At 34.0% G+C, this 23469-nt stretch overlaps 3 protein-coding genes across 6 annotated transcripts; 2 read left to right on the forward strand and 1 right to left on the reverse strand.

Annotated features, from left to right (window-relative positions):
- Positions 1–1299: 1299 nt before the first annotated feature.
- Positions 1300–4700, forward strand: LOC113726594 (beta carbonic anhydrase 5, chloroplastic-like). 4 transcript variants are annotated; one of them, XM_027250400.2, is made up of 10 exons: positions 1644–1725; positions 1867–1934; positions 2596–2656; positions 2758–2919; positions 3007–3055; positions 3143–3256; positions 3388–3441; positions 3533–3615; positions 3694–3808; positions 4381–4700. In XM_027250400.2, exons 2-10 carry the CDS (start codon positions 1925–1927, stop codon positions 4579–4581), a joined length of 849 nt encoding a protein of 282 aa, XP_027106201.1. In that variant the 5' UTR covers positions 1644–1725; positions 1867–1924; the 3' UTR covers positions 4582–4700. The 4 variants fall into 4 exon arrangements, with proteins under 4 accessions (XP_071931090.1, XP_027106200.1, XP_027106199.1 ...); XM_027250399.2 differs by lacking the exon at positions 2596–2656 and having other exon boundaries at positions 1302–1725; positions 3697–3808; XM_027250398.2 differs by lacking the exon at positions 2596–2656 and having other exon boundaries at positions 1304–1725.
- Positions 4701–6010: 1310 nt separating this feature from the next.
- LOC140035863 (uncharacterized) lies at positions 6011–6719 on the forward strand. The gene has a single exon (XM_072077248.1). It carries the CDS (start codon positions 6099–6101, stop codon positions 6510–6512), a length of 414 nt encoding a protein of 137 aa, XP_071933349.1. The 5' UTR covers positions 6011–6098; the 3' UTR covers positions 6513–6719.
- A 5605-nt stretch (positions 6720–12324) lies between these two features.
- LOC140035171 (uncharacterized) lies at positions 12325–14673 on the reverse strand. Its single transcript, XM_072074990.1, has 2 exons — positions 14595–14673; positions 12325–14396 (listed from the first exon to the last, which is right to left on the reverse strand). The coding sequence occupies exon 2, from the start codon at positions 13453–13455 to the stop codon at positions 13030–13032; it is 426 nt and encodes a 141-aa protein (XP_071931091.1). The 5' UTR covers positions 13456–14396; positions 14595–14673; the 3' UTR covers positions 12325–13029.
- Positions 14674–23469: the final 8796 nt, after the last annotated feature.

Below are 23469 nucleotides of genomic sequence, written 5' to 3' on the forward strand. Positions count from 1 at the left end.
TTCTCCTTGCCTTTTGTTGAGATTATAAAACGTATTTCTTCTTTTCATTTAGCATAGGAAATTCATTTTCTACCGAGCAATTTGGTTAATTATATTATAAGTTGATTTTCAGAAACATGTATTTCCATTTCAATAAGAGGAGGTAAAGCCCAAGAGAAACATCGTTCGGAAGCAAGGGATATCCACATAAGATGGAATGGACTGTGCCCCACAAATTTGTTCTCTCTGTCGTTCCTGGACTTATCCACGGAAGCTGGCAGCAATCAACGGAAAATCCATTCCCGCCTGTAAAGGTACTCCCCTATCATGATTCTTATGATTAACATAACGGATAATTGCGGAAACCTACCCTGAGGTTTTTAATAATTTCACTTGGCTTCCCTAAAGTTTTAAAAATTACACTTACCTCCTTTATACATTTAAAATGACAATACTAACCTTAGTATTTTTAATAAAACTCTCTTGCTACCATATTTATGCAAAGGACAGATTTCATAATTTTTTTTTACATTTTTACTTCTTTTTCATTTCTTTTATATTTCATTAAAAGTATAGAAGAAATATCAATGCAATGTTGTCCATAATATCTATTCAAATTAAACATTAAACTAGTAATATGTTTTTGATCATTTTTAATATCATTCAATTTTTTTGTAACTCTTTTTTTTTTTGGTATCAAAATCAAGGAAAAGTCAACAATGATTAAAAACAAATAACCCAAAATCACTACTAAATTATGATAGTTCTATCAATAAACTAGTCCATAAACTTTTGTTAAAAAAATAGTCCATAAACTTTAAAAGAAACAAATTAGCACTTTTTTTCTATCTCAAAAAGAATTTATATTCCCAATAAAGCACTATGAAAAATATCCTATTTTAGCAAAAGATTTATTGCAATAGTTGATTATTAAATAACAAATATTGCCATGAAAAATTGACACTCTTTTTGTTTTGAAGAACAAATTGGACTTTGTAAAATAAGTGCATTTTAGGATATTCATTAAATTTTTTACTCTATTCTAAAGTTTGGTTATCAAAGTATCAAATCAAGGGAGGTAAGTGTAATTTTTAAAACGTCAAGGGAACCAAGTGAAATAATAAGAAACCTCAAGGGAGGTTTCTGAAATTATCCCTAACATAAAATACTAGCAATTTAAACAAATCAATCTGTTTAAAAAAAAAGAAAAGAAAAAGAAAAAGGGGTACCCTTTGACTAAGGAGAGGCTTCTATAATTAGTAAGAAAGATACAACGTGTACAGTACGCCTCTGAGCTTGTACCTTGTCTAGCAGAGTCCGGTTTGCCACAAACATGTAAGATGAAGAGACAGATAAAAACCCAAGTTACGCAGGCCTGTAGCAGTCACTATGAAAAGAAACAACATAGATTTCTCCGTCTTTCTTGGAGAGAACAAGTGTCCTTCGATCCGCCAGACAACTTTACACAAAGTACAAACTGACTCTCATGTCTGCACAACGTATGAGTGCCTCCATAAATACGCATCTAAACCCATTCTTCTGCCCATTTGCTAAAATTGTAGCGACCAAGAAAGAATTCCCTTGATCATTTCCTTCATTTCCCAATATAGAACTAGAGCCAGAAGACCCTTGAGCCCCCTGAAAGAGCTAGATCTAATGGCTCTACCCGTCCCACAATCCACCTCTGTGACTACTGCTACTTCCTCCTCCAGCAACTTCCCCAGCACTTCTCCAAGAAAAATTAAAGTAGATCACTATCTCTCCTCTGTATATTGAGATTTAATGCATAAATGATTTAGTATTTGTAAATGAGTATCTTTTATTTGTTCAGTATATGGTCCTCATTCGTTTCCTTTGATTGCTGTCTTGTTCTAATCTGTGAAGCAGATTTCTTGTTCCCAGTTGAGATTCTCGGAAACTAAGCAGGCCCATCTGAGATTAATGGATGCTTTCAAGTAAGTCTCTTCAAAGTTCCAATTTTTATTCTCTTGAATTGCTTAAGACTAAATGAGTTTTTTCTTTTTCTTGTTTTTTTAGTTCTTTTTTATTGTAGTTGCTACTTGCTACTAACCGATCAAGATGCTAATTTTTGTGAGCTCTGCGTCTCAGATCCTATCCTAGTCCAAATTAGGTTGTAGCAAGTGTCATTTGACGAGTGGCTTGTTGGTGATTTCTAATTTTGACTGTTAGAGGTTCATGATCTAACTCGTAAATGGACATAAAATTTAGAATATTTAACAACTTCGTAAAGGTTAGGCCATTAGATTGTGGGCCATTTGCAATCGTGATCTTGTTCCGTTTTAGCGTTTAATTGGCTTTGTCAATATGTGGCAAAAGAAAGCAAAGAGAAGGACTTTCGTTTTTACCACCCTTGTTTTTTTCTTATTTGGAAACTGATCCTTAACTTGTTTTCCATTATTGACAAAATCTTATTTCTAAGATTTTTCTTCCATGAAGATCAGTTTTGATTATTGATACGGTATTTATTGCTTGTATCCTTCTTTCCCTTTGCAAAGCTATCTGATTTTCAACCTCAGGGCTTAAATTCATGAATCTATCATGTCCAAATCAGCCCAAGAAGTTTCTAATGTTTCTTGCTTGGTCTCTCATATATAGGAAATTCCTACACTTTAAGATTAAAGACATGCCACATTCGACAATTGGTCCCAAGAGATAAGCATGTCTTTTTTTTGCCTTGAATTATCTGCATTACCAGCTGTAAATTGGTTGGTAGTGATTGAGAAAGGCTTCTTTTTCGTCCTCCTTCTACATCTACAGGGGCAATTCAGCTTTGCAAGTGAAGGCCTTGAGGGAATCTCAGGGCCTGACTCAGGAGATCATTAATAACGAGCAGAAGTGTGTTCAAATAATGGACAATGAATCTGAACTTTTCAAAGAGATGAAGCATCGATTTCTAACTTTCAAAAAGGATAAATACCTGTAAGCTTTATAATTACTGCCTACTCTGTTTAGCAGATTAAAGTTTTGCACTCTTGATAAGGATTTCTTTATATTTTTGTGGGACAGGGAGAACTTGGAACATTTTCAGAATCTTGCCAAGGTTCAAAAACCTAAGGTACTTATTCATATGATATTTTGTCACAATTTGCTTAGTTACAGGAGCAGTGAGTAGGTTCTTATGAACTGACAAATTTGGAAATAGTTCATGGTGATTGCCTGTGCAGATTCACGAGTGTGTCCTTCAAGCATCCTTGGTTTTCAACCAGGAGAAGCATTTATCGTCCGAAATGTAGCCAATCTGGTTCCTCCGTATGAGGTCTTATAAATGATACATTTGCTTCTTTTTTGGGCCCCTTGCACTTTCTGCCTGAGAAGCATGACTAAATTGAAATGAGGATGAGCCTTGCATACCATGAGATTCTCAATGTGTTAACTGTTCTTCTGCAGAATGGACCTTCAGAAACCAATGCTGCCCTTGAATTTTCTGTTAATTCTCTTGAAGTAAGCTAAAGATTTCATCTCTCAGAAGGTAGTCGTGCAATTATACTATTTCCTCTGTCTACTAATCTAAAATCTCTATAAAATTCTGCAGGTTGAGAATATATTAGTTGTTGGTCACAGCTGCTGTGGAGGCATTCGAGCCTTGATGAGCATGGAGGATAACAAAAATTCTAGGTACTCTTTGTTGTGTCAATATGTCTAGTTTGCAGTAGATGACAGAAGCTCCTCATTCATTTCATATTTTTCTTTCAGTAGCTTCATAGAAAATTGGGTACGAATTGGAAAGCCTGCAAAATTAATAAGCACTAAGGCTACTGCTACTGCTTCCGACCTCAACTTCGATCAGCAGTGCAGACACTGTGAGAAGGTGCTACTTCTTATTCACATATATTTTCACTTTTCAGTGTGTCACCTTGTTCAAGCAAATCCATGTTTGCATTTCACATAACTGAAATATGCATTTCTATGGAGAATATGAATACCTACAAAGCTTTACTCCAAACTATAGAGAAAAGACAACCTTTCTGATTGGCTTTGTTCCTTTGCTTTTAACCATCAAGCTTTTTCATGGTTTTATCTTCTAGATTTTTGCTTCCACGTTTAGTTTAATGGTAATCAATACTTGTCTATTCATCAAACGTTACTGAAAGTTTGGCAAGTTACTTCTCGAAAGGATGAGAAAATACGTACTTTGGAATTACCTTCAAGTATGTTTCTACGTGCCAATTCAAGTTTTATTCTCATGAAATCTCAGTGTGGAGAAGTATTTAACCTCATCAAGATGAATATGGCATATTCAACCTCTTGTTGCCAAGTTTTCTGGACAGCAAGTGTAGTTATCCTCCTTGAGCATAAATGGCTGCAACAACTACTTGTTCTTAGGTTGTATGAATTTACTTTAGTCATTGAATATTAAAGAAATCAGTATTCCAATTTTAGGTATCTATCAACCAATCTTTGTTGAACCTGCTCACTTATCCGTGGATAGAAGAAAAGGTGGCAAACGGTAAGCTTTCAGTTCATGGGGGCTACTATGATTTCGTTGACTGTACATTTGAGAAATGGAGCCTTAATTACAAGGGTAGCGAGTCAAAAGAAGAGGGCGAGTATTCCATTAAGGATCGGGAATTTTGGTGCTAAGCCCAATCTTGTAGTACGTGTCCAATTTTTGTATTTTCTTTTCCTCCTCGTATGTGGCAAGCTGTAGTTGTTGTTGTTGATGATGAATGATGTAATAAAATGTGATGACATCTCTTGAAGTTTTGAGCGTCATTTTCCTATCAAAGAAGATTTTCTTGAGCCAAACATTGTGAAAATGTCAACTGTAATCGTTGAGATTTCACATCATTAAGGTGACAATTTGTTTATCCCATTTATGAAGATTTTCGCATCGGTGACTGTCAACTTGAATCTAACTCACAAATGAACTCACAAACCGGCAACAATATGCATGGTAACTAGAATGTTAGGAGTGTATGTATTGCAAATCATTTAAACATGAATGATTGGCGCCGATTCGGTATCGTATCTAAGCAATGAAGCACCATCTTTATTTTATTTTATTTTTAGATGGGAGGTTTCGAATCCGAGACTTATGATTCCTCCCGCATACCATCCATCTTAGCACAAAAAATTATGCAGCAGTGGAAGTAAAATTAAAGTCTCAACTTATCAATGATACCCAAATGAAACTTTCCATAGTAATTAAACAAGGAATAGACAAAACGGCAAGGCTAGGCTCCCTTTGAACAAATATGAAGACGAGACCAAACTGCCATTGATTTTCCTCAACTACAAATCTACAACTTCAGATGGAGAAACCAAATAATAAGACCTATTCTAATTCTAATTCCTAAACACAATTCAACTAGATTTCCTAAACAAACTATGACACCAATTCTACTCCAATTATCAAATTTAAAAAAATATATATTTTTAAAACTTCTGAATATTGCTTGATTTAATTATTCGAACAACTCAACCCATTCCTCCCTCAAAACCGCTCCTATTTTTGTATTCATAAAGATGTCGAAGAAGGATGGTCTGTGTGTGTGTGTGTATATATATATATATATATATATATATATATGTATATCCATATTTTTTTTTAACAAAGGAATGGAGAAATCCTTCAATTAGAAAACCATATTCATGAGGGGAAATACGTTTGACAAAAAATTATCTCCAGGTGCATGCTACACACCGATCGCGCTGCATTTCTGTGAGGTTCACCAACCTGCATGAACCATATCGATTATTAAATTTGAGGGGGAGCTGAGTCGTCATCAAACGATACGTCAAAGACATTTTGGTGTACTTGGAATACACGTACGTAGTTAATCAGCCATCCAGCCTATGAGCGAGCAATTAGACATTGTGGGTTGAACCACTATATCCGTTTTTTCTTTGGAGGCGTCAAGACACTTTTTTAGAGATGTATCTATGGTTGAGAAGTTGAGCTAACTGACAACGAGACAACTTCCCCACCAACCAAAGCGAAATGATTAACCACTTCTCGCATCTATATAAAGCACAATACAGATAGATTCTTCCATGCACTCGCAAACAAAACAAAAAAGCCTAAAGCACTTTCTTCAACCTGTGTGTTCGATCTACCTTCCAAATCATCAATAATATTTGCTTAATCCCTTCCAAGGATGGCTGGTTTCCACCGTGCATCTCTTGTGTTCGCCATGCTTGTTGCTGTATCATCCATGAGCAGCAACTGTTTCCAAGCTGAAGCGCGTCGCCTTCTCGATACAGGGTTGCCTGAGATTCCTACCTTGCCAATGCCTGAGATACCAACACTGCCTAAACCTGAGCTGCCAACCGTGCCAAAGCCAGAGATTCCCACGCTGCCGAAACCCGAGCTGCCAACCGTGCCAAAGCCTGAGGTTCCAGAATTGCCGAAACCTGAGCTGCCAACCGTTCCAAAGCATGAGATTCCAGAATTGCCAAAACCTGAGCTGCCAAATGTGCCGAAGCCAGAGATTCCAGCATTGCCTAAACCCGAGCTACCAACTTTGCCCAAGCCAGAGGTGCCTAAAAAGCCTGAGATCACCACTCCATGAAGTCTGTTGTAGCCCAGCTGGATACACTAGTTATTATTATTATTCATTAGCACTTTTCTTCTGAATTGATATTTCCATTGCGTTTGATGTGTGTTGGAGTCCAGTCATGGTGTATACCGTGATGTCACGGTTCATTCATCTGTAGCTGTTGTTATTTCGGAGTGTCACTTCTTGTTTCCAGTGGAATTACATATTTGTACTTTCTTACGTACTTCTCAGTTAAAAATAGTGTCTCATAACTCCATTGTGCCTAATTATTGACCATAGAATGAAGCAGTACTTCCAAGAACCAGAAGAATAATAGCATTAAAACATAAATTGAAGATGACTCAAGATCGTCAAACAAACAAAGAACGATATATATATATATATATATATATATATATATATTATGAATGAAGATGCAGTCAATGTTAAAGAAGTCGAATAACTCCTCACCACACAAACCAAAACTCAGTTCTCACATCAACCTGTCATGGCTGTTGATCAATTCCAGGCAAAGAATGATAATCCTGTGGAATGCAAAGCCATACCATTCAACTTACCAAAATTCCGACCTTATTGCCGATAATATGGGGAAGTATCAGACTCCTTTGAAGTCATCATTGAAGTTTATAACGCTGCGTGCCCAGTAGGTCAAATGTCAGAAAAGTTTATGTGCATCATATCATATCATATCTGATACTAAAACAAAGTTAGTTTCTTTTGGGAAATACAGAACCAGTCTCAATTTATCAGCCGACAATGGACTTAAGTTTCGGGCCTGAGGTTCCTCTTTTATGCTGTGGCCAATCTCACTTTGATTTTTGGTTATGTTGTACGGGTATTATGATTTGGGTAGAGAATTCGAGAACAGTAAATTAGGCTCGTCGTTTATTAGCATTCAAAAACTGATCTAGAATTGACTCCACAAGCTGAGAGACAAACTGAAGGCTAGTCTGCGCTCTACTGCTACTAACTTTAATTAATTAGTCACAAACTAAGCATTAGAATCACAGAGATAAATGCATTAAGTGATGAATCAAGCAGGCTATAAACTTAAAAGAGTGAAAGAAAGAAGATATATATCAAGCACTTAGTCGATTTAAACGACATATGTTAAGAAGGGAAACGGAAATCCATTAAATGGTACTACTTTAATGCCCATCTTAGTAGTAAAGAGCGAGTAAAGACAGATGAGAAGAGGGGTTGAACAAACAAGAGACAATCTTCCTACCGACTCCGCCAATTACACCTCCAATTTCCCGCATTCCTATCTATAAAAATCCACCTCTTAGCTTCTTGCTCCAACATTCAACTCTCAGACAAAAAAAACAGTAACCATAATTCGCCAGGAAAGATGGAAGCCCAAGTGATCAGATCTCCATTGTTAGCATTTTCTTTCCTGCTGATCACCCTGGCATTAAGTAGTAACATGGCATCAATCCTAGCCGATGCACGCCATCTTTTGGAGGCAACAGCACCAGGTGTTCCAGTTGATGAAGCGCCTAGCGCCCCTGATAGCGATGATACCGATCCTGAGACACCATCAACACCTATAGTTTTCTCAGTCCCCCAGATTCCAACAATTCCACTGCCTCAGTTCCCTACTAATCCGCTTCCAATTCCCACATTCCCCGCCACCCTCCCAACCTTGCCTTTTCTGCCTAACTCGCCTTAACTATCTATCTCAGCCACATCAACTACGACTCAACCTCATGTCCGCCAAACTGAAACTACCTTTTCTTGGATTACATATATACTAGCTACCCTTGTCGTCATCGTCTCTACTGCTTCCAAGACATGCTGTATTTTTAATGTTGGTTGTAATGCTACCTTTTTTTTTACAAAAAAAATTCCCTTAGTTAAATGTTCCCTGATTATCTCTCTAGTGATCATCGCAATTGGACTGTTATGATCCTGGTTGTACTCTGTCTACGTGATTATTATCCATCTCGACTTGAATTCTTAACCTCCATATTTAGCCTTTTATGTGGCATTTTCCTTTCAGAATACTTTCTCAGTTACATGGTTCCATTCCGATATCAAGACGAAATTATTCCGAGATAATGGATTGTCCAGAACTCAGTCGAATCACAGAGAACTCGGTCGAGATGTTTCGAAGACAGATAGAAACGATCGAGCCGCCTCGAATCAATTTGAATTATTATTATTTTTGTTTATCATATTTTTTTTACAATTTTTAAAATATTAAATATTTCAAAAATTACGTTTTGCCGAAATGATGACCAATATATTGAGACCGGTGTGGAACGATCCGAGGCATGATCGCGACAGCATCTTTGAACCATGGTCTCAAACCTCTTCTTGGAACATTGCCCATTCTCCGCTCCTTTCTAAATCTACCCAAAAAAGGGGCAGAAAATCATGGCCTCCATGAATGTTGAGCTATGAACCTAGTATTTGAATCGACTGTATGGTAGTTAAAAAAAAAAAAAAAGAAAACCTATAATTAGCAATATCATTTTGAAATTGAGATTATGGAAATCTATGTATACATGAATCAATTAAACATTTTCTATCTCCTATGCAGCATGCATAATTGACCTTTGGATACTTGGGTTTTATCTATTTTTGTATCCAACTCTTCTCTAATTAATGATGTTTTCAGTTTTCCTCTCTTCTAACAACTTTTATATTCCTTAATAAATTTCAATTATTCTTTTTTTATTCATATGTAGTAACTTACTTAATGTAATTTTAATTGTTACAATGGTAAATTTATTAAAGTTGTTGAAAACTAAATATTTGTTCATGTGAAAATAGATTGTTGCATCTATTATAATATAGTAACGGAATACAACCATGTACTTCTAGGCATATAATTTTTGTAAAATTATTTTTTATGATCATCCAAAAGAATATTTGTCAATTTTTTCGATCTCTGTCTTATTTGATGAATATTATGACAGAATATATGCAACTTCTTAAAAATTCATGCGATAATTGAACACTTAGAATATATTAATTTTTTAATTTATTGATATTTTTTCTTGAATTATTCATTCTTGGACAAATTCGCTACTATTAAAAAAAAAAAATCTGTACAGATGGGGTAAAAATACTAGTTAATATATGTAAAATCTTGCTTCTTAATTAATGATCAAATTTCAAGCCAAAACCTGTTTGCATTCGATTGCTTGCTTGCGTTCAATTACTTCCTGCAAAGATTCCAATCTGTTATGACTGCCTGCATACATTCCATTTCGGTTGTTGAGACTTGAGACTGTGTGTGTCGTGTGCGACAAACGTTGTTAAATTGGGCCCGATTTAATTATTGTCGGTGACGGCCGAACGATTTCAATGCACCAAGCTAATTCTACTTTGCAACTCTTAAATTTATATCACTTTTTTATTTTTTATAATATTTTAAACACCTTACAGTTCACACCCTCAACTCTTAAGTTTTTTATTTTATTTTATTTGAGTCAATCAATAATATTGTGAGCAAAATTAACGAAATATACAACCATACAAATCAATGATAATATACTAAAAATGTTCAAAAGGAGTAAAGAGATTGCAATTAAAATAAAATGATGCATTACACCGTCTTTTATCTTGTTAATAGTAGCAGTAATTGAAATCAGTTGAGAGAAATTTAAAATTTTAGGATGCAAAGTGTCTAAAATTAAAGTTTGTGATGCAAAGTGAAAAAATAGAATAAGTTGGGTGTTACAAAGTGAAATTAGTCCCTTACATTTAATTGGGGTAGAGCAGCATTTAAATTGTACTTTAATGCATTAAATTCATTTTGTAGCTTTAAAATACTTCACAAGACGGAACCGCCCCTAACATCAATCTTTTCTTTTTCTTGATTTCAGTCAATATTTTCATGTAACTTTTAGTGCTATACCGACATCTAAACTAAACAGCTGCACTAATGCACATACTCAAATAAGTTTAAATTCATCTGGTTCGATGGTGGTTCAAATCCTATTGATTTCTCTAAGATCTGTTGGGCCTTTCCCAATTGTAGGTTAGAGTAGAGTAGAAATAGGTTAAACTAACTGTTGTCGTCTAATTAAAAAAAAAAAAGTTTGAACCTCCATCCAACTCCCAAAATTTTGAACAAAAGGGCTTTGTTTAGTGGCTGGCAACTCATGTAAAATAAGTAAGTTACTCAATTGTTTTTGTACGTGATTCAAGATGTTATTGAGTTTACGGGCTTGGGAGGACATACTGTGCGGTTGAACCTTCAACTTTAGAGGCCAATTGAAGGCACAATCCGGTCTATCACATAAATTTTGACCAAAATCAAGCCGTGTTGTTTAGTTGCATGACAATATAGAATGAAGGTTTATATATATATATATATATATATATATATATATATATATATATATATATTAATGAATGTACACCTAGAATCAGTAGATAGTGTCATACCCTTCACTCCCAAGAACTTCATGTGATGGTTGTGCATGATGGATCTCAGGACAGAGATGAAATAAACGTTAACCCGTGAGGCAGCAGGACAACTAATTGCAGATGGAGTCGTCTTCATGAAGATCTCTTTCTTGGCTTCCCCGTTGCTATCTTTTTTGTATCTGAACACATTTTTATGCTTCCCTATATTAAATCGAATACCATGTTACTTCTTCATTCATAGTTCAGCAAACAACCACATTGACGGCATTTCATCAAAGCACGAGGAAGAATTCTATTTGTGAAGCATATCTGGTTCGATCATTTCCTGGCAACTATGCCTATATAAGGACATCACAGGGCAAAGGCAATGCCATCACCCAATCCAAGTTGCTAACATATTCACTACCACTTTAGATTAGCAAAAGAATACCACCATTTTTCAACCAGCAATGGCATCTTGCAAGTTGTTCGTGTTCATGTTTCTCATTGTCGTCTGGTTCCCCGGCTACAATGAAGCATTTTCATCCCGTCGCCTTCTATTACTACCAGTTCCAAATGCACCAGGTTCTCCAAAAATTCCAACTTACCCGGTTTCGCCACTCCTCCCAACACCAACTGTCCCACCACCACCAACTTTTCCGCTCCCTACCCCTCCCTTCCCCGGAATTCCAATTGCTCCATTCTTTCCAAGTCCATTGCTACCACCTGCAGCTACTACCACCAGCAGCAGTACCAGCCCTTGAAAGTCGCATTTTAATGTTATCTTGCGTGCCTGTTGCTTGCTCAGCTTGTAGCAGGAGAACTAAGCCAATTTGCCTGGCACACGTTTCAGAATGATGAAGCGAGTCCTGGACTGTATGTGCTTCAATAACAATAAGTAGACTGTTGTTTATTGGATGTTTCTAGTGTTTATTATGGTTTCAGTTGCTGAATGGATTACCTTTGCATAAGGGTGTAAGTTTTAGTAATAAAGGATTCTGAATCCTATATTATTCCCATTTTCTGGTTGTTTGGCTTGTGGAATTCACGAATTCAAGATTTAACGACAGTGCATTGTCACTTAAAATGTGCTAATCGACAGCAACATGCCTGAGCGTATAGGCAATAAGAAATTTTCTGTGCCTTGCTACATAGCAAACAAAAACTGGATGACCAGTGGAAGGAAACAACAACTTTAAGATGATTGGTATCAAATGATTTCGGCATTGAGCCCACTAGAACACGCAATGTTCACATTCCATAAATATGAAGAAAGCAGAAGACTATTTAACGAAAAAATAAAAAAGAGAATTATTTCTAAAGGAGACAACAGGTTATAAATGTCCACAACGGCAGCAGAGCCCACATTTCGCATCACTTAATTCGAAGTACGAAATTTCTTGAGTATATTACTCAGTCAATGAGAATTGAGGGGATTCTTAAACTACTGCAGAAGTTGGGATTGCTCATCGGAATTGAGACATTTTCACTGTCGATGAATTTTATTCGCAGTCTTGTGTGCTAATGCCTTTGCGATGTTTAGATCCTATCCTTTTGGGAGTCATTTGCTGTCTTGAGCTCTCAACCTTCAAAGTAGCTAGCAGTTGAGACTACAACACATGACCCCTTTAGGCATTATAACTGCAACTACTGATTCACTCTCTGTTTTTGACCTAGTTACGTAATTGACCCGATTAGCAGGCCAACCCATGCAGACCTCTTAAGGGTGGTACGCTTTACAAGTTGCTACTGTGGCCATACAGTCGCCGTTCATGCCAAGAGGCATTTTCTTGCATAGTTCCCTCCCAACACCATAACCAATGCAAGGTAGATCCGTCCCGCAGTCCCCACTGCAACTTTTAATAGCACAGCTTTGATTTTCAAACCCCGCTGCTCTGGCTTTTTGCCTCATATCATATGGTTCCACTTCCACATGCCTTGCTACCCTACCCATATAAATGCAGCATAGACTACCAGGTCTTCAAAATACCATCCAAGTTGTAGTGTTAGTCGCAACTGATACTACTTCCAATAGCACAAATTTGAATTTGAAAACTCGTTGATCATCAATTTCTTAACCAAGAATGGCTTCTTACCACAAGTTGTTGGTGATCTTCCTTATCGTTGTTGGATCTGTTGCTGGCAGCGGCCAAGCTTTGACACACCGTCACCTTCTGTTATCACCATCTCCAGGTTCAGATTCACCCCGAAGATCAAAATTTCCCTTTCCAAAATTAATGGGAGGGGGTTTGACAGAACATGGTCCGTCCCATGCCAGAACCGTCACTTCCCAGCCCGGAAATCCAATACTTCCAGACTTTCCAAATCCAGTGACTTCACCGGGAAATCCAATTGTTCCATACTTTCCAAGTCCAGTGATCCCACCCGGAATTCCCCCTATTCCATACCTTCCAAGTCCAGTTATTCCTGCACCAGGAAATCCAATTATTCCATACTTTCCAAGCCCAGTAATCCAACCTGGAAATCCAATCATTCCGTACTTCCCAAGCCCGGTGATCCAACCCGGAAATCCAACTGTTCCATACTTTCCAAGTCCAGTTTTCCCACCTCCTCCAGCTGCTACTTCCACCATTAGCCCTTGAAATCAATTTGCAGAAGTACCATTGGACTTCTCACGTTTCCATGTTGTGTACGTAGCTCAATTTTAGCATGAAGGCTATATCAGTTTTCTTGCATATTTTGTCATGATGTAGGCAAGTCCCTGATGAAGGGTTGTCCCTATGCTTTGCAGAATTCTTAGGTGTTGCTTCGATATCATTCAGAAGCAGACTAAATTTGAAATCATATCTTTGGTTAGCTTCCATTCAAGTGCGAAGTTTATGCATCAATATCCCTAAACTTGAACTACTTTCTCGCCATGGGGTTGTTTGTTTATAAATTGTGTGGATCAACTTTTTTCTCATATAATAGATCACTTGAATCATGTTAATCAGTAATGTGGATTACTCTGCAGTCTGCACTAGATGACCAACAACTTTGTTTCGGAGGAGCTGTGTAGATGTTAAGGGCTGTATGAAAGAAATTCTCATTGATATCTTTATTCCAGAAAAACTGAACGGCAGTCTCCAACCTGAGAAAAGTTCCTTCCAGTGGAAGGTAACATTTTCACTGAAATATTGAGTTACAGACAGGTTTAACCTCTAGAGCTTTAATTGGAAACGACAACTATTTCATACCAACTGTCTTCCGCCGTAAAAGTTAAAATCATCAACTTTGACATCATTCCAGCTCCTTTATACACGAAAAGCTTTTGGAAGTGCACATTTGTTTAAAAAAAAAAAAAAAAAAGACACCAAATTGATCTTAACCGTGGAAACATTTTTATTCAAATTTATGAAATTTTGTATCGATTCCTTTCGTATATTTTATTCTTACGTATTCTCTACTTGCCCACCTTTGTCAGTTTCGGGTCTAGGTACGTACCTTTTTAGTTTACAGTCGTATGAGCTTTTCGGCGAGGGCATAAGAGCATATATTGTGTCTTCTGGTTTATGCTTCTCTCTTGGCAGCTATCTGCATCGATAATATGGGTTATTTCTAGCAGACAAACTAGAATAAGAACGCAGTCACAGCCACAGGAGTTTCACAGAAGTTAACAAAATAGTTTAAAAGGGAAGCTGAAGCTGGATGTGGCTCTTTCCACGCCCAAGCAGAGTTACAGGACCAAACGATAGCAATTTACAAGAAGGAAAGGAGGAGTTGCATACTTACATGTATCAAATGTATTAAACTTGCACCAACTTTCTTAATTGATTCATCTTGGACCAACCACGTAGGAGGCATTTAAAATAGGACCCGAGAGATGGAGCTACAGTTGGGGGGGGGGGGGGGGGAAGGGGAACTAAAATCTATTAATTACATATGTAAATTTAAACTTTGCCCCCACTCTTTTAGAATATTCTGCATTATTTCCTAACAAAATATTTATCCGATGTGCTTCTTTATTTGTTACTTTTTTTTCCCTACAAGTCAACCCACTTGAAAACAAATAAATAAATTATTTAATCTCTCACACTCGATCAAAATCAAGCAATAAAGATTCAACTTTATTTTTAAACCAATTTAGAAATTCTTGATAATATATTTTTCCTCCACTAAAATTTTAAAAAAATTCTAGATTAGTTATTTCAAAAGGTTTTTTTAGGCAATTATTTCAAAATTTTGAAAATTACAAAGTTATAAAATAGTATTAGAATATTTGAATATGAAGACACTTCAAGAACAATGGTACAGTGTTTGCATATTTATGGTTATGCTATATCGTTTTGATAGTTTTGTGATCTATATAATTTAACATGTTAAGTTCACCTTCACTAAAATTTATTTTTGGATAAAATATACTTTATTCCCCTGTGGTTAGCACTTTTTTGCATAATCCTTTTGTGATTTGAAAAACTATATATAACCTTTTCATAATTTGAACTAAAGCGTTAAAGTGACGGAATTTGCATTTCATAATGGAATCAACTAAAATGTCAAAAGTGCTCATCTTTAAAGTTGAAAATTATTAATTAATTATAAGGGGTTATGTATATATTTTAAAAATCATAAGAAGTTATGTGGTAAAGCACTAAACGATAAAGGGATTATATAGTAAAATACAAAATCATAAGGCACTAAAATGTCATACATATTACGTTTATATATTTTGGTCACTTCAACTATTTTAGGCCTCGTGTGGCAAATGAGTTTTTTGAATGTAAATTTTTGGATATTTTGAAATATATAGTTTACTGTAATTAAAGTTGTTAAAAAACTTGTAGCAGACAAACTTTGCCAAAAATTTATTTGCGAGATAGGCCCTTAGTTTTGAAACAAAGATATTCTCGATATTTCCTTGGATTCCGTTACGAAGAATTTTTTCCGTCACTTTCATACGTTAGTCCAAACTATGAGAAATTACGTATATATTTTAAAATTACGGGAAGTTATATAAAAAATTGCGAAACCGTATTTTTAACTCCGCCCTGCACGAGATGACTCAAGCATACAGAAGAAATCTCTCGAGTGTATTAGTATATTCAGTGGGCAAGGATGGACACGAAACGTCACAAGTCAAAGAATTGTACCTCTGAGCTTTGGGTGTTCAGTTGGCATGATTGATGATGCCTTCTTATTGTCAATAAAATTTGGTAAAGGCCAAAAAATCTGACCAATCTTTCTGGATGGTCAGTGTCTTTATGTTTTCAAACATTCTGCGAGTGAATTAGTAAGACTCACAATGATGGATTCAGTCGTATGGTGATCATTGTTTAACTGCGTTGTAACTCGGAACATGTTAATTAATAACAACACGTATAGTACCTTAAAAAAAAAACACACACACACACACACACATACTGGCCATTTTACTCAAAGCTGTATGCTAGTATATGAACCTAAAATTACAGTGGCATGCAAAATCTCATTGGGAAGACAATACATATACAGGTCAGGAGGCCAAGAAGATTAAACATAATTTATTCTTCTCTAAACCACGTAACAAAGATCACAAGTGCTATTCAATAGGTTTGAAAACTTTTGATGAATCTGATCTCAAGTTCATCAGAAATATTTCCAGCCTGAATATAAATAGGACCGACCGTTGATATTGCTAAAGTAAATTCCTATCCCATTATTTATAGCACTTCATTGGACGAGACAAAATATTATCTTGTTTGCTTTAATGAAATCCAACCCCAGTGCATGAAAAAGATAATTGGCATCAGGGAGAAATTTGGACGGACGACGCCGTGTCATGAATAGTGCTCCAATTTCGTTCATCCGCCCCATCCCCAAACCCTCAAACCATGGATAAGTGATTAACTGAGGGATAGATGTTCACACTTCGGAAAAAAATAGAATAACCGGCGGATCTAATTTAGATCGGCGATCGGATGTCGGTAAAATGGAATTCGAGAAAATTGAATAATATCCAACCTTAAATTTTGATAAAAAAAATTAAAATTTGGTAAAAAAAAAAAAATTGGAAATGGATATTGAAATTCGATTCTCGAATTCTCAATTAGTGACCAAATTATCTAATTTTGTATTTTAATTAAATATTTTAGATATTTCATGCCTACTGATATATAATATTACATATTAATATATTAATCTATTAGTCAAAATGTTATAAGTTATAATTTATACTTATAAACAAATATGTGACCTTTTTAATTAACATGTTAATAACTTTTATATTGTTAATTACATATCAAATATACTTAACTAATCTCTATTAGAAAACCAATCTAAACCTTCGCATATTTTACCGAAATACCGATTCTTCGGGCGAAATCCAACTACCAATATCCAATTATCCAAATAAAAAGTTTAGACTTTAGACGGTGATTGAATATTGATCTTTTAAAAAAAAAAAAAAAAAAAACCGAACCGTTGAGCGGCCGATGAACATCCTACTAACGCGGGGGGGAGAACAAAGAAATTTGAGCACCTACAGATCTCCTTACTCAAGGATAATTTCGTCTTTTCATTAAAAAAGAGCTCGTTCTGCCGATTAAAGAATTGCAGCTTTCAACTAATTTCCGTATGGCAAAAACTTGGATGAAGCCGGTGCAAAATCCAACTAGTAGACCTGATGGTGTCTATTAGCCACGTGGAAAGAGGAGGTAACTCTTGAGACTGAGAGAGGGCTCGCTGTCCATCGCTATCAAAGCGGATCCCAACTTTTCGCCTAGACTACCCACCTCAATACTTCAGGAACTAGTGTCTTCACCCGTGCTATGCACGGGTTATATTTCAAATCAAAATAATATTTTATATATTTATATATTGTGTTACAACATAATAAATATATATAGAATAAAAATTTTAAAGAAGTGTATGCTTAATATCTTGAAAAAAAATTGTAATCTATAATTATTTACATAATAAAAGAATTGTTAACGCATTTAAGGAGAGAGTTAGGTCGGGTGGTAAGGTGAAAAGAGTTTTCTAAAAAAGTCAATTTATCAATATCCAACAAAATATATTACTATGTTATACCCATATATCAAAACTTATAATACAAAAAAATAAATTATAACCAATTTATTTTCTTCCATTTTTAGAAAAAAAAAAGAAGATCTTACTCCTATCCTGTGCCCCTAAATTTGTTGAATGTATTTCGATTAGCATTTTTCATAACCTTTAACGTATATTTTAAAGAAAATTCTCCGTACTATGTGTTTTTAGTGTTCTTAAAATTATTAAAAATCACTATCATTTCTCTCTTTTCTTATACGCCAGTTAGTCATCAAATGTCTCCTACGACTTTCATACCTTTTATCATGGTACCACCCTTTTTATTATTATTTTTTTTGTCATCTCTGCCATATTCCTGCAATCCCCTTTCTTCTTCTCTCCCTTCTCCGCCCATCATTGTAATCCATATTTTTTCTTCAACCTTTCCTGCTACTTTTTAACACCTCACCATTTTCTTCCCTCGCTCCTCCCCCTATACTTAACATATAAATTTATATCCCTACGATCCAATATATTTAACTTAACCCATCATAATAAAAATATAAAATTGAAAATTAATTACAATGGTTGCAATTATTAGTATCTAAAAATGGAAATGAAAAACTGACAATATCTATAATATCCTCAAGTACTACAATCAATTCATATATATATATATATATATATATATATATATATATATATATATATATATATATATATATGTTTTAACATAGCAAATACATATTTATATATGAAGACAGCAATAAGAAAACATAAAATAATTAATGATATCAAAAGTTATCATTAGTGTTTGGGTTTTACAATCTTATTATATATATATATATATATTAACATAGCAAATACATATTTATATATGAAGACAGCAATAAGAATACATAAAATAATTAATGATATCAAAAGTTATCATTAGTGTTTGGGTTTTACACTCTTATTCAAATCTAATGTTAAATTACAAATTAAGTAGTATTTTAAGGTTGAATGTTCTACATCTTTCTCTTAAACTATAATATTACTTTTTTTAAAAATTTTTTGGTAGAACTGGTGTTGTTATTATCATTATTTTTTTTTATCAAAAATGAATATTTCAAAAAAAAATTTCACATTAAAAGGCTAGTAGTACTTTGTTTTTTATTTAGTGATTTCATAAATTGGATTTCATGAATGGCACCATTCTTGATTTTTTAAATTCATGACATTATTTCCTTTTTGTTTTCTATTTAATTTTGTCTTTTTACTTAGGATTACTAAGTTTAATGATAAAATGTTATCATTTACTTTTTTACTTTTACTAAGTTTGGCAATATTTTTTTTTATTTACCCTTCCAGTAATAAACTTCAAACCAAATTCTTATATAAGCGGAGCCACTACTTTTTTAAATTAGAAAGACATGAGAGCCACTTCTTTCTTAAGAAAATGTTATTTGCACTCAATTTTTTTATTATTTGCAATTCTACCATTTGTTTTATCATATAGTCTAATTAATAAAAATTATATGATCAAAATGATTATTGAAGTGTGAATAACAAAAATGGAGTGTAAATAATCTTACTTATTTAAATTAATAAGAAAGCATGAATGGATGTTATATTTGTTATATTTTCTTATGGTCTTATAGAAGTTTTAATTATTGTAGAATCATAAATAACGCAAGACAATCGGAAACGTGATGGGTTGAAGTTCAAATATGATAACGCTAGTATTTTGACCCGTGCTATGCACGGGGTTATATTTCAAATAAAAATAATATTTTATATATTTATATATTGTGGTACAAAATAATAAATATATATATAGACTAAAAATTTTAAAGAATATACTTAATATCTTGAAAAAAAATTTAATATATAATGATTTACATGATAAAAGAATTGTTAACGCATTTAAGGAGAGGGTTAAGTTGGGTGGTAAGGTGAGAAGAGTTTTCTAAAAAAAAAAGTCAATTTATCAATATCCGACAAAACATATTATGTTATACTCATATATCAAAACTTATAATATAAAAAAATAAATTATAACCAATTTATTTTCTTCCATTTTTAGAAAAAATATCTTTCTCCTATCTTGTGCCCCTAAAATTGTTGACTGCATTTAGATTAGCATTTTTCATAAATTTTAATGTATATTTTTAAACAAATTCTCCATAATATGTGTTTTTAGCGTTATCAAAATTATTAAAAATCACCATCATTTTTCTCTTCTCTTATACGCCAGCTAGTCATCAAATGTCTCCTACGATTTTCATATTTTCTATCATGTTACCACCCTCTCTATTATTATTATTATTTTTTGTCATCTTTGTCGTATCCCTACAGTCCCCTTTCTTCTTCTCTCCCTTCTCTGCCCATCCTTGTAACCCATATTTCTTCTTCAACTTTTCATGCTACTTTTCAACATCTCACAATTTTCTTCCCTCGCTCCTCCCCCTATATCTAACCGCTAAATTCATATTCCTGCGACCCAATATATTTAACTTTACCTATTATAATGAAAATATAAAATTGAACATCAATTACAATGGTTGCAATTATTAGTATCTAAAAATGGAAATGAAAAACTGATAATATCTATAATATCCTAAAGTACTACAATCAATATATATATATATATTAACATAGCAAATTCATATTTACATATGAAGAAAGCAATAAGAATACATAAAATAATTAATGATACCACAAGTTATCCTTAGTGTTTGGATTTTGCACTTTTATTCAAATCTATTGTCAAATTTGGGCCAGATATATACAAATTAAGTAGTATTTTAGAGTTGAATGTTCTATATCTTTCTCTTAAATTAAAATATTACTTTTTTAAAAAAAATTTTGGTAGAATTGGTGTTGTTATTATCATTATTTTTTTATCAAAAATGAATATTTTAAAAAAAATTTCACGTTAAAAGGCTAGTGGTACTTTGTTTTTTATTTAGTAATTTCATAATTTAGATTTCATGAATGGTACCATTCTTGATTTTTTAAATCCACGACGTTATTTCCTTTTTGTTTTCTATTTAATTTTGCCCTTTTACTTAGGAATGCTAAGTTTAAAGATAAAATATTATCATTTACTTTTTTACTTTTACTAAATTTGGCAATATTTTCTTTTTATTTACCCTCCCACTAATAAACTTCAAACCAAATTCTTATATAAGCGGAGCTACAACTTTTTTAAATTAGAAAGGCACTGGAGCCACTTCTTACTTAAGAAAATGTTATTTGCACTCAATTTTTTATTATTTGCAATTCCATCATTTGTTTTATCATATAGTCTAATTATTGAAACTTATATGATCAAAATGATTATTGGAGTGTGAATAACAAAATTGGAGTGTAAATAATCTTACTTATTTAAATTAATAAGAAAGCATGAATGGATGTTATATTTGTTATCTTTTCTTATGGTTTTATGGAAGTTTTAATTGTTGTAAAATTATAAATAACACAAGGCAATCGGAAACGCGATGGGTTGAAGTTCAACACCCCCTTAACTTTATATTTAGCTGCACTTTACCCTTCAACTTTACATTTAGTTGCACATTTGTGATTTTTTTGAAACGTGATTGTAATTTGCAAAACTCATTTGTAGGGGTGGTTATAGGGTTAGTTTGGGGATAAATATTTTTTAATTATAAAAGTGTAACATTGTATTAAAATAGCATACGAATAAGCATTTGTCTTTAATTAAGGAGTAAAAAAGATTTAAAGTATAAATAAGAAAGTATAAACAGTTTATGAAGTAAATAGTGGAAATGTTTTAATTTTAAATTTGATTGGTGATAGGGTTAGTTATAACCCACTACTTTTTATGTATTAAAATAAATACAAAAATCTAGAAAAAAGAATGAGAAGTTTAGAAGCCATTGAGAGGGTCTCTGATAAAAACCCCTTCCTCAATACATATAGATATAGATAGTTGGTCATCAGGAGGGTTTTTAAACTCTCTTTGGTACAAGTCAAGGATCGAATTCATTTGGCTTGCATTTTAATCTAGGATTTTTTAAAAATTTTATCAATGGGTGCAAAGGCACTCGTCTGATTTGGTGACGATTTAGTTCTCTCCGGTTCTCCATTCACTCCTTTGAGTCCATCTATTCCCTTTAGTATAGAATAACATTTATTGTGTCCAGAAAAAAAACCTATGTATATTTTACATTCGTCTGGTCTGGTGACGGTTCAGTCCACTCTAACTTCCCATTCACCCCATTGAATTCACTCATTCTTTTTAGTATAGAGTAGAAGTAGGTGTAGAATAACATTTATTGTGTCTGAAAAAAAAACCTATGTATACCTTTTCCGCTAGGGAGCCAAGCTGCCAAAAAAAAAAAAAAATCAGTGGTCCTTGTGTTCCATTAGAATCTCAACACCATCAAGGATCCAATATGTTATCCGTCACTGCTCGTGCTGTCACTGAAATGATCGCTTTTACTTGTATCACTCCTTAAATCATTTTTGAATAAGTTTGAATCTTGTTCTCAAGAGGGAGCAAAAATAAATTTGAGATTTTGCAAGGTTTGAGAGTTTTCTTAAGGAGGAATTAATCTCGTTCGAGAGTTAAGTTATAAAAAATAAGTATTAGCTTTTGTATTAATCCAATTTCGTAGAAGTCACCAAACTTTTTGTATTAATCCAATTTCGTATTAATCTTTTTGTATTAGCTTTTGTATTAATCCAATAAGTTGTTTAGATAGAATATTATTTGAAATAATTACTGTAATACTTTTTGTGATGTGATGTATGTGAGATAAAAAGATAATTGAAAATATAAATATATGAGTTAAAAAATGTGTTTATGATGTAAACGAAATATTATTTGAGATATTTTTGTTATCCAAACACTGTTTTCCAATCTTAGAGGAAGCCATTTGAACTTTGAAGGGTGCACTTTTGCGAAGGTCAATACACAAAACCGATGTCAGGAACTTAAGTGTAATTGTTTATATCTGAGCTACGATTGGGAATTAAGTTGGGAAATGAGCTGAAGATTGCAGAGAGGAAGAGAATCAGAGAGAATGGGGAAGAAACAGAATTTAGGAAGAGAAATTGAAATACATCTTATTACCAAAAAACAAAGTCTGTATCTCTCATGCGTGGGCCCCCTACTTATAACAAACTTAACAACCTGCAATTGCTAAGTAACTACTTTAACTAACTACTAACCCAAACGACATCGTTTTGGCCTTTCATTGAAATATACCCAATTAATCTCAATTCAACAATTTCATATCCTGACAATTTCCGCCTCTTAAGATCAGACTTGTCCTCAAGTCTGGAACGTGGGAAACTGGTGCTCAATGAAGGACTTGTCCTCCCATGATGCTTCCTCATAATCCAGTTGATCCCATTTGATCAACAACTGTATAACAGGTTGGTCTCCCCGCATAATGGCCCTCCTCTTCAGGATGACTTCTGGTTGTAGAGGGCATTGATCCTGAGTGTCAAACTCTGGAAGTTTGGTGGAGCTGTTCTGCAATGGCCCCAACTTCTTTTTGAGTAATGACACATGAAACACAGGGTACAGTTTAGTGCCTGCAGGTAGTTTAAGTTTATAGGCCACAGACCCAATCTTCTCTTCCACTTGAAAGGGACCAAAAAATTTAGCAGATAACTTGAGACATTTCCT

Source organism: Coffea arabica, chromosome 2c, assembly GCF_036785885.1.
Source record: "Coffea arabica cultivar ET-39 chromosome 2c, Coffea Arabica ET-39 HiFi, whole genome shotgun sequence".
Lineage (NCBI taxonomy): Eukaryota > Viridiplantae > Streptophyta > Magnoliopsida > Gentianales > Rubiaceae > Coffea > Coffea arabica.

What these genes read in the sequence shown, in the direction of transcription:
- LOC140035171 (XM_072074990.1), bottom strand. Translation starts at nt 13,455, where the DNA reads ATGGTGGAAGTAGCAGCTGGAGGAGGTGGGAAAACTGGACTTGGAAAG.
- LOC113726594 (XM_027250398.2), top strand. Translation starts at nt 1,636, where the DNA reads ATGGCTCTACCCGTCCCACAATCCACCTCTGTGACTACTGCTACTTCC. An exon ending in CTTCTCCAAGAAAAATTAAA is followed by an intron (nt 1,726 to 1,866) that starts GTAGATCACTAT and finishes TCTGTGAAGCAG; the next exon opens with ATTTCTTGTTCCCAGTTGAG. An exon ending in GAGGATAACAAAAATTCTAG is followed by an intron (nt 3,616 to 3,693) that starts GTACTCTTTGTT and finishes TTTTTCTTTCAG; the next exon opens with TAGCTTCATAGAAAATTGGG.
- LOC140035863 (XM_072077248.1), top strand. Translation starts at nt 6,099, where the DNA reads ATGGCTGGTTTCCACCGTGCATCTCTTGTGTTCGCCATGCTTGTTGCT.